This window comes from Myotis brandtii, unplaced genomic scaffold (assembly GCF_000412655.1).
Source record: "Myotis brandtii unplaced genomic scaffold, ASM41265v1 scaffold573, whole genome shotgun sequence".
In the NCBI taxonomy this organism is placed as follows: Eukaryota; Metazoa; Chordata; class Mammalia; order Chiroptera; family Vespertilionidae; genus Myotis; species Myotis brandtii.
The window spans coordinates 2,880,406-2,892,957 of NW_005370145.1; the positions used below are offsets into that span (position 1 = coordinate 2,880,406).

Below are 12,552 nucleotides of genomic sequence, written 5' to 3' on the forward strand. Positions count from 1 at the left end.
CTCTGTTACTAGAACATTGGACTGTAAGTGCTGTGAGAGCAAGGCTCTTGGTCTGTTCAGTGCAATGACAGAGCAGCACTAGATATATGGTATGTGCTTAATTAAACAACAGTACATGGAATGAAATTATGTGTATACAAATGTAGCCCACTTTTAGCAATAGGTTTACCAACAATGTAGTTATATACATAGACATCATGTAATATGAGTAATATTTTATTTTATTTTTTAAAATATGAGTAATATTTTAAACAATCATCTGGATTGATCAGCATTCACCTCTTTCCAACATGACCAGCGCTCAAAACATTATGAAAAACATTTTTTTAAAAGTTAATGTTATCTGTGTTTCACAGTGACATTGAACCCCACTGCTCCATGGTCCCTCCTCCAAGGGTCTTTGGACAAACCAGAAGGGTATGAAATGCCACAGTCCCTGCTGGGCTCCCACCATATTCTTGGGGATAACTGAGCCCTGGGATCTTAACCATCCAGGCACCTCTCTAGGTGCTTTCCAAACACTTAGCCTTTACGCACAAGGGGATTCTACTATCAGAGGGCTTACAGCCTGGGGCAGTGGGCTTAGGGACAGCAATGTATTAGCAGGAAAGAGTTAGAGCAAAAGGTGATGGCCCCACGTAAAGAGGAGCTATCCCTGGGGAGTAGCATTTATTTCTTTACCTTCTCGATGAGCTCAATGCAGGCAGCCAGGTCCATCCCGAAGTCAATGAACTCCCACTCGATGCCTTCCTTCTTGTACTCCTCCTGCTCCAGCACGAACATGTGGTGGTTGAAAAACTGTTGCAGTTTCTCGTTGGTGAAGTTGATGCACAGCTGCTCCAGGCTGTTGTACTATAGGAAACAATAGATATAGGAAATTACTCATAACTTAAGTATTTGTAATCTATAAAGCAGCTACTAATATTTCCTTCTGAATTTAAGGCATATGATTTGTTAAATTACAAAGGTTTGGATTGTTTTCTTAACATGTGACATAATTCTAAACAAAAGAGAATTGACTCAGTACTTTGCTTTTCAAGTAGCTGCTTGAAATCATGCATATCAGGCAAAACGCTGCTAAATGAAGACATCTTTTAAATATCCTCATTTCATTTAAGAAAGTGTTTTTATGCTCATCTACATGGATCTGGGATTGATGTTGAGTACTTTAACCATTCATGGACCAATTTTGAGACTTCTAGACTTAAAAGACTAAAACTTTCTTCTCTATTTATACCTATTTACTAGTTGTCATATCTCTCCAAAGACCCTTCTTTAGTACAAATTCCATTTTGTACTGTTTTTTGATAGGTGAAGATTTTAATATCCCTTTCAATAATTTATAGAAAAAGTAGGTAGAAAGGAAAGATATAATAGACTTGAATGACAGAATCAACTTCGCTCGACCACCTGACTGATGTTTACTCAACAATGTGTAGCAGAGCACACATTTTTTTTCTTTTTTATCATGAATTTTTAAATCTTTAATATAAGAAAGCATTTCATAATCTAGCCACCCAACCCATAATTTTTAAGTCTTACCTCCTGAAAACCCTCATCATGCATCCCTTTTTAAGATAATTATTGAATTTATTGGGGTGACATTGGTTACTAAAATTATATAGGTTTCAGGTGTACAATTCTATAATAAATCATTTATATGTTATATTGTATGCTCATCACCCCTAGTCAAGTCTCCTTCCATTATCATATACCCTCTCCTGTCTCTCCCCTCAAGTCATTCCCCTCATTTAATCACCATGCTGTTGTCTGTGTCTATGAGTGTTCTTTTTTCTTAATCCCTTTACCTTCTTCACCCAGTCCACCAATCTCCTCAACTTGTTTGTTAATGCTCTATGCTTTAAATGACCAGGGATTTGCATTTGTTAATTTTCTATAAATTCATTACTCACATCAAAGATTTCAAAACCAGCGATGTCCAATACCCCAATGAAGTACTGCCTGGGCTGCTTGGTGTCCAGCTGCTGGTTGATGCGGGTGACCATCCACAGGAACATCTTCTCATAGACGGATTTGGCCAGAGCACCCACTGAGTTGTACACCTTTAAGAACAAAGGTAATTTAGTTTTTTAGTTGAAAATAATGATGGACCCTTAAGTCTCCTGTGGCTCAAATGAATCTGGAGGTTTAAGTCATGTTTACCTGCTGTACAGTCTGGCCTTTGGTGACATACTCGTTGCCGACCTTGACCCTGGGGTAGCAGAGGGCTTTGAGCAGGTCAGCAGAGTTCAGACTCTGGAGATAGGCTGCCTTGTCAGCAACTGCATGAACAAGGTGAGGATGGTGAAACCAATCAAGGCTTATACAACTGAAGTTGTGAATGACAGTGACACAGGAAAAATATTTTTGCTTGAAGAGTAATGTAGCAAAACATTCATTTGCTGATATAGCTTCAAAATTGCCACCTTTCATGCTAATTTTAGTCATTTTTTTGAGATGATAATTTGGAACTTGGATAATTGATGCTCTGTGTGATATTTAAAACAGACCTAAAGTGGGCCATGATAAAAGTAATTTGAGAAACTCTAACTTAGGGGTGTAGTGACAGCAAACTTTAGATCTGTTATTTTTTCACTGAAATAAATATTTTAATCAAATAGCAAATACTAGCTGGCAATAAGTCAATGAAGAATGGAATGGGCAGAAATCACATCTCCACAAACCTGCTCAGCATGTAAAACACCAGGTAGTATGTCATTTCTTCCCCCTAATACTTTTTCCCATCACCAGGTAAGTCAAAGAAAATGAAAATATGGTCTACGTCTCTGAGGAGCTGATGATGTCAGTTCTGTCAATCGAAAGGTATCAACAGGGAGTGCTACCTTCAGTGCCATCTGGCTCAGCTTGCTCTTCCCTTTGCTTTTGCTTGAATTTCATGTTCCCATAATGCATCACAGCTCCTGTGAGCTTGTAAATGGCCACCTTTTCATCAGCGCTGAAACCCAGGATGTCCACAGCACTCTGAGAAAAGAGTTGAATTTAATTCACCTCACAATTATCACTATGGCAGACTTAGGATACTCCTCCCACTTTTTTCTCATCACACTGTCTTATATTTGACTAACACTTTTTCATTTTCAAAAGGCACTCATATTCATCACCATTTTGTTCTATATAGCAACACCCAGAGGTATGTATGCCTTCCGATTGAGTCATGTGGACAGTAAAGGTGTTATATGACTTGTCCACACCCACTCAGTCAGGACTCAGAGGCAGTGTGCATTTCCCATTTCTCCACATTATTAGCCTGGCCTTGCTGTGCATCCTTCTTACTATCTCAGGGCTTTTCTTGCTCTTTTCTCCAGCCTCACAAGTCTGTGTTTGCTCCTTCTTCTACATTGTCCTAACTTAATACATATTCAGAGTCTGCCTTTCCACCCTAAGGCGCAGGAAGGATGCAGTTGGGAGGAGGATATGAGGACAGCAGCAATGGCCTGAGTTTTTCTCCACATGCCTGTCTGATATCAGGCCACAGCTTAGCTGACCATGAGATACCTGGCAGTGAACTTTACCTGATCGTTGTTCATGTAGGGAACAGACATTGTGGAAAGAAATTTCTTCTTTTATTGAAATATATCTGTGTCTTTTTTTCTCTATCAGATTTTGATTCCCTTCTTAATTGCCCATGCCAAGCTTTCAAAAGTCTCATTCAATGGGGCAGGCACAGGGAGGAAAGTATGGTTATTTACCACTCTGTTTCCTCTTTCTTCAGACTATTGGCTTCTGGCCCCAGCTTACTGACTACCTATCTACAGAATTTAGACATTACTACAGAAGTCCTGGAGCGAGACTGCCACATTTTTTTTAACTTCTGACACTAGCGGATATTTCTCAACTCTATCACGTTTGGACATACATATACAATATGTTATAGAGAAAGAGCTGATAAAGGCACACACATAGTTCATAGACTCCTTGAAAATAATATTTTAAAATAAAATTATAATTGCAAGGAACTTTAAGGTACTATCTTGGGAATATTGGGATATTCCCATTGGTATTAAAGTTAATGATCAAAGAAGATTGATAATTCAGAAATTCAAAGGAAAACACAAAATATGTATAAAGAAAATAAGCCAGAGTAATAATCCTTTAAAAAAGAGGAGGGAGAGAAAATCTGTAGTTCCAAAAATAAATATAAAGGCTTCATGGAGTCTGAAAAAGAATATTATTGAGGTAGATAATCCATTTCTTCTTATACTGCATAGGGAGGTGAGGCATATATAATTAGCCCTTAGAGGTATACTTAGAAAAGATTTTGTGTTTTCATCTGATTATAAAGGAAATGTGGGGATTTCATATTTAGTTACAAAAAATTTAAAATATTTTCCCATTTCTTTCTGACATCTTTCTCAGATTCTTGGGTCCAGGGTCTGCCATAAAATAGAAGAGAAACATCACTATTGGAGCACACAAATTAACCAAAAATGACTGATAAAAAAAAATGAGTCAATTAGCCAAGGAATGACAAAGACCTAAGATTTATTATAGACATTTGAAGTTTCTAATACATATTGGTGGGCAGGGGCATTGAAATACCTTGTAATTTTATTCCAGGGAAAGGAAAGCCTGACAGGCTGTATTACCTATTTATATTCTTCCTGCTAATGCTGTTTACTCTAACAGAGGAGAGTGTTGTACACTGGAAAATGAGTTTGGCTTTTCTTGCTTTGTATCAATTACTTACATCTGTGGCCATCAGCTCTTCCTGATCATCAATGCTAGGCACTGTGATTTCACCTTGACTAACAAAGGCAAAGTCATATGGATTGGTGGTGATCAAAAGCATTTCTGAACACATGGGAAAGAAATATAGACAGTTACTTTGGTTATAAAAATATTTCAGAGCGACTTCTTAGAAAGGCTGTCACTATTTCTTGGTAGAAATCAAAGATATTTCTTACCAATAAGCTCTGGTTTCTTGTTGGACATAATTTGATAAAATATGTGGTAGCTTCTTTCAGCCTTTAGCTGGAAAGTAACTCGGGACTTCTCAAGCAAATCTAGAAAGTGAAATTAGGCACATTTAACAGAAAAGGTCACAGTGGAAAAAAGATGAAAGTAAGATTTTTAATATGTACTCCAAAGAAAAAGATACTCCATCACTAATATTTATTAACTTACATGTTTCAATATCTGCAGAAGCCAGTTTGCCTGTGGCACCAAAATGGATCCTGATGAATTTACCCTTAAAGAGGCAAAGGAAAACTTATTGTACATATTAAAAGACAGACACTAGTTCTTTATAGCTATGGACAAATAGATGCAAAAGATATTGCTATCAGATGTATAGGAGAGGCAGTACTAATTCTCATATGAAAAGGAAGACCAGGAAACTTACAAAACGAGAGGAGTTGTCATTCCTCACAGTCTTGGCGTTGCCAAAGGCTTCCAGTAGGGGGTTGGCACTGATGATTTGATCTTCAAGGGTCCCCTTAAGATAATTGAATAAGATAGATAGAGAAACTCTACAAAAGATGAGTTTTAGTCTGCTAAAGTAACTTCTCATTGATCTTCCCCATTCTCCTTTCCCCTTTTATAGTAGCCTGTAACTTTTGGATAAGATTTTCTAAAATGAGTGAGAAGGAGGACAAATTGTGGGGAGGGCGACACTCCAGTGTCATGGTATTGATTTCATGTCCTCAGGCCCACCTTTCCCCCTAATTAAATGGTTGTGAGAACTTTTGCATATTGAACCTGCCAATATATTTCATCCTCACAAGTCCTTCCAAGAGTTATTTTCCCAATCTGGCATTGCATGCAATCGGCTGCCATGATTCTGAAGTACCGGGGTCACATTGTAAAAGTCTTGGTTCTTCCATCCCCAATTGAACGTCATACCCACCTGCAGTTTGCCACCAGAAGCAGGCTCTTCTTTTTTCTTCTCTCCAGTAACTGCAATTGTTGCAAAGTACTGGATGACACGCTTGGTGTTCACAGTCTTCCCTGCACCAGATTCTCCGCTGTCAATTCCAGACAGAAGAAAAAGTCAGAATCTGAGGCTGTAGAAGTAACTACTACAAGGATCAGAACTCAACAGAAAATAAAGGCATGAAATATGCATACGTAATCAGGATGGACTGGTTCTCACGATCTGCAAAAGAGAAACCGAAACCCAAGATGTTTTTAAAAACCACAAAACTTGGCACATAGATTAATACAGTACTTGTAAACTCAAACTTGTCTTCTAAAACTCCCCACTTCCACAAAAGTAATAACTATATCATTGGTGCTTTGCTATTTTCACAAATACTTTAAAAAAATAAGTATCCAAAGATGTGCTAATTAGTGTGTTAAACTTCCATTTCCTTTAATGTGATAACATAATAACTATAATAATAACTATATCAATTGATGCTTTGCTATTTTCACAAATACTTTTAAAAAATAAGTATCCAAAGATGTGCTGATTAGTGTGTTAAACTTCCATTTCCTTTAATGTGATAAAATATGTAATGCATTATTTCACCATAATAGCTATGTGAATACTCAGTATCAGGTGAGTGAATAATAGTTTCATGTCCCATCAGTCACCTGGTTCATAGTTCAGAATCCTGTCATGATATTAATTAGTAACTGGTAACTTCTCAGTATGAAATTTCAAGCTTTACTCTTTAGAAGAGATGATATAATTAAAATGCATAGTTGATGCCTAAATTTAGTTAATTTTGAGCTGGAATTTGCATTGATTAATTTGGATTTTAGCATAGAAATCTAAACAAAACTCCTTATATTTTTGGAACTGGTACATTTTATCTAAATATATCACCCTTATTTTATCAGTGCTATTATCATGTGTGTGCTGAACATGTTATTTTCAAAGTACTGGTCCTTTGTCTTCTGTGTTATCAGTATACAAATAATTTATAAGTGGTTATGGAAATTGTAATTATGGGCTGGCTCACCAGTCAGCATGTTCTGATAGGCATTGTCAGAGATGGAGAAGATGTGGGGCGGGGCCTCCTGGCGCTTTTTGCCTCGGTAGGCGGACACCACCTCAGGGTTATACACTGGCAGCCACTTGTAGGGGTTGACAGTGACACAGAAGAGGCCCGAGTAGGTCTGTGGGAAATGATAAGGTAGTTCAGTCAGTAGTCACCTCATTAATCTGCCCTGGAAACATGGAGAGAGGGACCTAAGTAGTGCATTTAAGGGACCTGAGCCTTAAGTTCTCATAATGCTTAATGGTTTCATCCATTTGCTGCCTCCCTCTAAGGCCCACTGCTTCACAAAATGCTTCAGTTTTCCAACTAAGTCAGTTTTAAGTAGAAGGCTTTCACACGCACGCTTTCAAATACATCAGAATTTACAACACTAACCAAATGATTACTTAAGATAAAATTGCTGTAGCCAAGTCTGAAACTAAAGTCTTTAATTTGTCTTAGCTAACACAGTTCATAGTTATTGAAAAGTAATGTCAAGGGGCGCTCACGTAGATCATCCAGGCTGCATAGCGCTCTTTGAGGTTGTACAGCACAGCGGGCTCGTGCAGGTGGGTCATCATGGCCATGTCCTCGATCTTGTCATATTTGGGAGGGTTCATAGAGAAGACTTGATCGTCCTTCACTGTGACAGTCTGTAAAGAAAAGAAGGAGCCAATGTGTATCAACTAAGTAGGAGAAAAAGATCATTTATGCCGCTCCCTCCTTTTTTTTAACTCACAGCTCCTCCTTCAGTCTTGACTGTCACCTTCCCTGCTTCCCTGCTCTGCACTGTTGCTTTCACATAGGACTCCTTAGGATCCACCACAAAGACAGAATTCTTGGCATCAAACGGCTTGTTCTGGGCTTCAATTCGCTCCTTTTCAGGTTTTCGGAGGTAAGGAGCAGCCGCCCCAAAAACTGCCATTTCAGAGTCGGAACTCATGGCTGCGGGTTATTGAGGGCAACACAGCACAGGACCAGGTGTACCTGGAGGGAAGAAACCCAGTTGTACAAGGACCCAGGGTGTGGGTGGGCATTGTCCTGTCGCTCTCACCTGTGGTTAATGGGCTTCATGGCCATGCCTGTTTCCTCAACCCTGCTTTTTTTTTTTTAATTTCAGAGAGGAAGGGAGAGGGGGAGAGAGAAAGAAACATCAATGATGAGAATCGTTGATCAGCTGTCTCCTGCACGCCTCCTACTGGGGATTGAGCCCACAACCCAGGCATGTGTCCTTAAGAGGAGTCAAACCAGGGACCCTTCATTCCACAGGCTGATACTCTATCCACTGAGTCAAAACAATGAGTGCCTCACCCCTGCTTTTAAGGATCGCTCTTGTGTCCTATGTAAAGTTCTGAAAGATTAGATCATTGATTTGAAAGTCTCATACTGGTAGCTTAATTTTTGTGACATTTTTAGCCTCCATTTTATCTTTTGTATCAATTGAGAAATGTGGAGGAATTGATGTTTCAATCAGCAACATTTGTAATGCCCCAAGTGTGTTCAGAACTTTTTCTCTTTCTGCTTTTCTTTTCTTTCCTTTTTTTCACACACCCCCATTTTTGACATTGTGATGATACAAAGTAATGGAAAATAACTGTGAACAATGGCTTTACAATCTAAATGAACTTACTTAAAAACACTCAATTATTTAAACAAATTTTCTTCCTGCCTCTAATGATTAAAGTTGGATGTATAAACTGCGTGTAAAAAGATATTAAAGTTAGATGTACATCTGTTCTTTGAGGACATTTTCTAGGTTGAAAGCATCTAATCAACAAAAGTCCTAGTTAACTGACAAGTATTAGATAATTAAAGGGGGAAGTAAGTAAAATAAAGCTGAAAATCCAACCAATGATTTTACCCTAAGTCAAAGTTATCTTTTATTAGTTCTTAAATTGTGCAGAAGTCAGAAATAGTGTCTAAACAAAAGATGACTTTAAAAAGTTGTTGGAGAAAAGCATCTGAAGTTTTAATAAAATTTTTGTAGTGATCATATACTTTTAGTCTATACTTCTCTTTGTTTTTAGTTGGACTTTAGCATACAGATCCTTTTTATCTGATTCTTATTGTTTTAGGTCTCTTTCAATCTCTCTCTTCCCCCTCCTCTTATTTAAAAAATACCAATCCCCTAAATATCTCTTCTGAAATATTCAGTATAAAGTTTCAAGCCAAAATAAACTTAATTTTTTCCCACTGACAAATTAATTGTGAGAAAATAAGTCCTCTTGCCCTGATGGCAAGGACAGGATGAGTTAAAGAAGGTGGCCTTTATGGAGTAGAAGAGGGTGGTTTGTGGAAAGCAGTGCCTTGATTGTCAACAACGACAACAGTGTCAACCTTTTATAAGCTTTCCAGAAGGAGTCTTGATCAAAACTTCCTCTCAACTTGCACTGTTAGATGTCAACTTTGCTCCATACTGTATCTCTGAAATCAGTGTAGTTCATACTTATAAAAGTCTCTTGACACAGTGAAATTTAGACATTTTCAGGGGACAGATATTGGAACAGTTAATGTTAGGGTTTGTTTTTTTCTTCAAAGGAGAAATGTTATTCTGTTACATTATTTTTTTGTTTATAGATTTGTTTTTGTATCAGGCAGTTTTGAATTAACTACCATGTAGAGATGACCATATACAGCATATCCACAAAACACAGAAAGGACATTACCATTCCCATCTCGTGTCAAAATCAGTCATTTCCAAGTTTGTGGCTTATAAGCGCCCAAGATCCTCAGGCTTGTTGCAACAAGTCCTTGAATTCACCTGCCCGGTGGTAATTGCCTCAAGTTCAACAAACAACACTCCTACACAAAGCAGTGTTTTCTATTCTTTTATAAATGAACATAGCTGTGTATTTAAATATAAACTTTAAAAAAATAATTATTAAATGTGTAGTAAGTTTGCATCATTATGCATATTTCTAACACAATACAAAAAGTACAGATCCCAATACATAGAGTTGGGGGAGGTCCATTAAATGTGTTTGGTTCTATGGGAGGAGACCCTGGAAAACCACTGACAGATCATAGATGGCAAGAGCCAGAGGGACCTTAACAGTCCCCCAGCCTCCTCATTTTACTGGTAAGGAATCTAAGGCTCAGAAAGGGGAAGGGTCATTCAGTGACACAGAGGTATAAGTGGTAGTGCCCAGACATGAGTCCCGTTCTCCTAAGTTCACATTAGGACTTCTTAGTGCTAATTCCACTGCAACACCCTATTTCACGATACATAAATGCCAACTGGCTTGACCGGGCAACTGGAGTCAGTGAAAAACCTGGACTGGCACCTAGAAATTTTGACTTTCAGATCAACCCATTGTTGGTTGATATGACCATTCCATCTCTCTGATATGTCCTTACTGTTTAAGTTGCAGTAGTAGCACACATGAAATGTTACATGTGATCGTTGTATTCTTTCTGAAGTTCTAACACATGTAAAAGACAAGAGTCATTACATTTTATGTGGTTAAATGGTCTGAACAGTTAAAATTTTATGAGACGCCATTTTTAAAGAGAAGCTGCTCCTTGTATCCTATTCCCATTACTAAACTAAGATATAAAATGTTAGCTCTTTAAGACTAGCAATACAGATATCCCTTTGTTCTTCAGAGTGTAATAATAGATTACGCTTACCTCTCGTGTTACCAGATGAAGAAGGTGGCAGGCTCAAAGCAGACAACTACTGTTGAAAGAAACACAAGAGAATGGGAATTCTTTTATTTTTGTTTTCATTTAATCACAAAATACTAGTAATTATTTGCACAATGTCATCTTAAGGAATGTCGCAAAGAAAAGTTAAAATTTGGAAAATTTTGGAAACAACAATCTCCCTTGAGTGAATAATTACCAGGAATGTAAAACTAGCAAGTTCTCTTCCACGTATACATACCTTAAGGAATTTTGAGGAGGGACAGGACAGAGGCACCGCGGTTCCACTTTTATAGAGCCATTCTGCAAACACAGCAACCGCCTCAGCTGTCCTAGCTAGGAACCTACTTGGCAAAATGTTTTTTTTGGCAATCTCTTTGCACAATATTCACTGACTGTGGCTGTGAATGGATATAATTAGAAATATTTGTTGTCACCCATAAATAATTTGACAGAGGATGATCTGGATTTTTTTTAATAGGCATTTGATAGGGGATGGGGATTCAGGGCTTCTGAGGCTGTTTCTCCAGCTTTGCTTTTGCATCATTCATCACAGAATTCGAAGCCAGGTTCCCACTTACTCTCCTGTGTATAAAATTGGCCTGGCAGAATGTGCCTGACGTGAGGAGTTTCGGACTAATTGATTTGTTAGCACTTAGAGCCATTGAGAAGCTGCGATGAATTTTAGATCCAACACTTTAATTGGAAGCAGTGAGTGATAGATATTAAGGCACAATTCCTCGCCTAGGTCCGGATTTTGGAAACACAGGTGATAGATTTTTTTTAAAGTCTGAAGTCTAAACATGAAAGAGAAAGTGAATTCTTAGATTAGGGTGGTAATGGAGCAGTGGGGGAGCAGTAAAGGATTTAGAATAGATATAAACACTTCTGTTCCTTTTCTGGAGTTCTTGCCATGGATATCTCCAACTCATATGTTTGCACTGAGGGGATAGCAGAGTGCCGTGGGACGTTCCATGCATGTTTCCACTGCGTAATGGAAAGAGACACAAATGTGCATTCCTAGTTCACGGGAAAATCCTCATGGCTAGCGGTAGCTTTAATGAGGTGGGTACTACATATTTTTATTTATGGTGGGAGGAAAGACCTGTTATCCACATACTCTGTGCAATGAGAAGGTGAGTGGGTTATCACATATGAGCAAGATACTTGTGAATTGGATTTTGGTGGTTTTGCCACGTATACAGCTGTTGCTGAATATGACAGGAAATCTATCTACTCTCTGTGTCCCTAAGATCTGGTGTGATACAACTGTCTTTGGCTAGCTTAAATTACTGATTAATGTGATCACAGTTTTTATACATCCTATTAACTAAAATTTTTCTTTAACACATAACAGCTTGAACCTTTTCTACCTTTTATTTCTTTTGACACATACTGTGGAATAGTTGGTCAGACTCTTTTTTTTTAATCTCCATGGAAATTATTCACAGAAGTCTAGTGACTTACCCAAAATGTTAGGGTCTAATCCAGAAAGAAGAAACATCTTCTTGTTTTTATTTAACTTAAGATTTTGATGACTCACTTACTTTTACTTCTTTTGCAAGTTAATATCTAAATTATAGACATAAATGTTATCAAACACGTACTACTTTTGGAACTGAAAGATAAAATAAACTGTGGATGAGATCAAGACACTTAGGCTGAATTATTCAGCTCTGGCTAACGGGGACTCGCCCAATCGCAGATAGACTGATCATTCAGATCTTGAACTCTCTAAAACAAGGCAGTGATATTGTAGTAGAGATTGGCATGGACCACCAGGAGTCGCTCAGGGAACCCTGCAGAGCGTGGATGAGGGAGAAGACTTTCTCTCACACTTGCTTTTCTGATGACTGCCTACATTGGAAATACAGGAAACTACACTAAGTCTTCTTGTATGTGTGTGGTTCTTTATGAGTAGGTATGGGTAGGAAGGAGAGTGATTTTGGATGCCATATTTAAG

At 38.1% G+C, this 12,552-nt stretch overlaps 2 protein-coding genes across 2 annotated transcripts in view; both read right to left on the minus strand.

Moving 5' to 3' along the window:
* Positions 1 to 10,849, minus strand: part of LOC102258954 (myosin-4) — a 26,441-nt gene extending 15,592 nt beyond the window's left edge. The window contains exons 1-15 of the mRNA XM_005878815.2: positions 10,831 to 10,849; positions 10,575 to 10,623; positions 7,684 to 7,931; positions 7,454 to 7,597; positions 6,927 to 7,083; positions 6,088 to 6,115; positions 5,867 to 5,984; positions 5,363 to 5,455; positions 5,146 to 5,209; positions 4,926 to 5,024; positions 4,709 to 4,812; positions 2,844 to 2,982; positions 2,164 to 2,282; positions 1,914 to 2,063; positions 682 to 852 (exon numbers count right to left, since the gene is read on the minus strand). Of these exons, the coding sequence (XP_005878877.1) occupies positions 682 to 852; positions 1,914 to 2,063; positions 2,164 to 2,282; positions 2,844 to 2,982; positions 4,709 to 4,812; positions 4,926 to 5,024; positions 5,146 to 5,209; positions 5,363 to 5,455; positions 5,867 to 5,984; positions 6,088 to 6,115; positions 6,927 to 7,083; positions 7,454 to 7,597; positions 7,684 to 7,887 (1,590 nt within the window). The 5' untranslated portion in view covers positions 7,888 to 7,931; positions 10,575 to 10,623; positions 10,831 to 10,849. The remainder of the gene's footprint in view (positions 1 to 681; positions 853 to 1,913; positions 2,064 to 2,163; positions 2,283 to 2,843; positions 2,983 to 4,708; positions 4,813 to 4,925; positions 5,025 to 5,145; positions 5,210 to 5,362; positions 5,456 to 5,866; positions 5,985 to 6,087; positions 6,116 to 6,926; positions 7,084 to 7,453; positions 7,598 to 7,683; positions 7,932 to 10,574; positions 10,624 to 10,830) is intronic.
* Positions 1 to 12,552, minus strand: part of LOC102259256 (myosin-1) — a 121,035-nt gene that overhangs the window by 68,143 nt on the left and 40,340 nt on the right. The window lies entirely within an intron of this gene.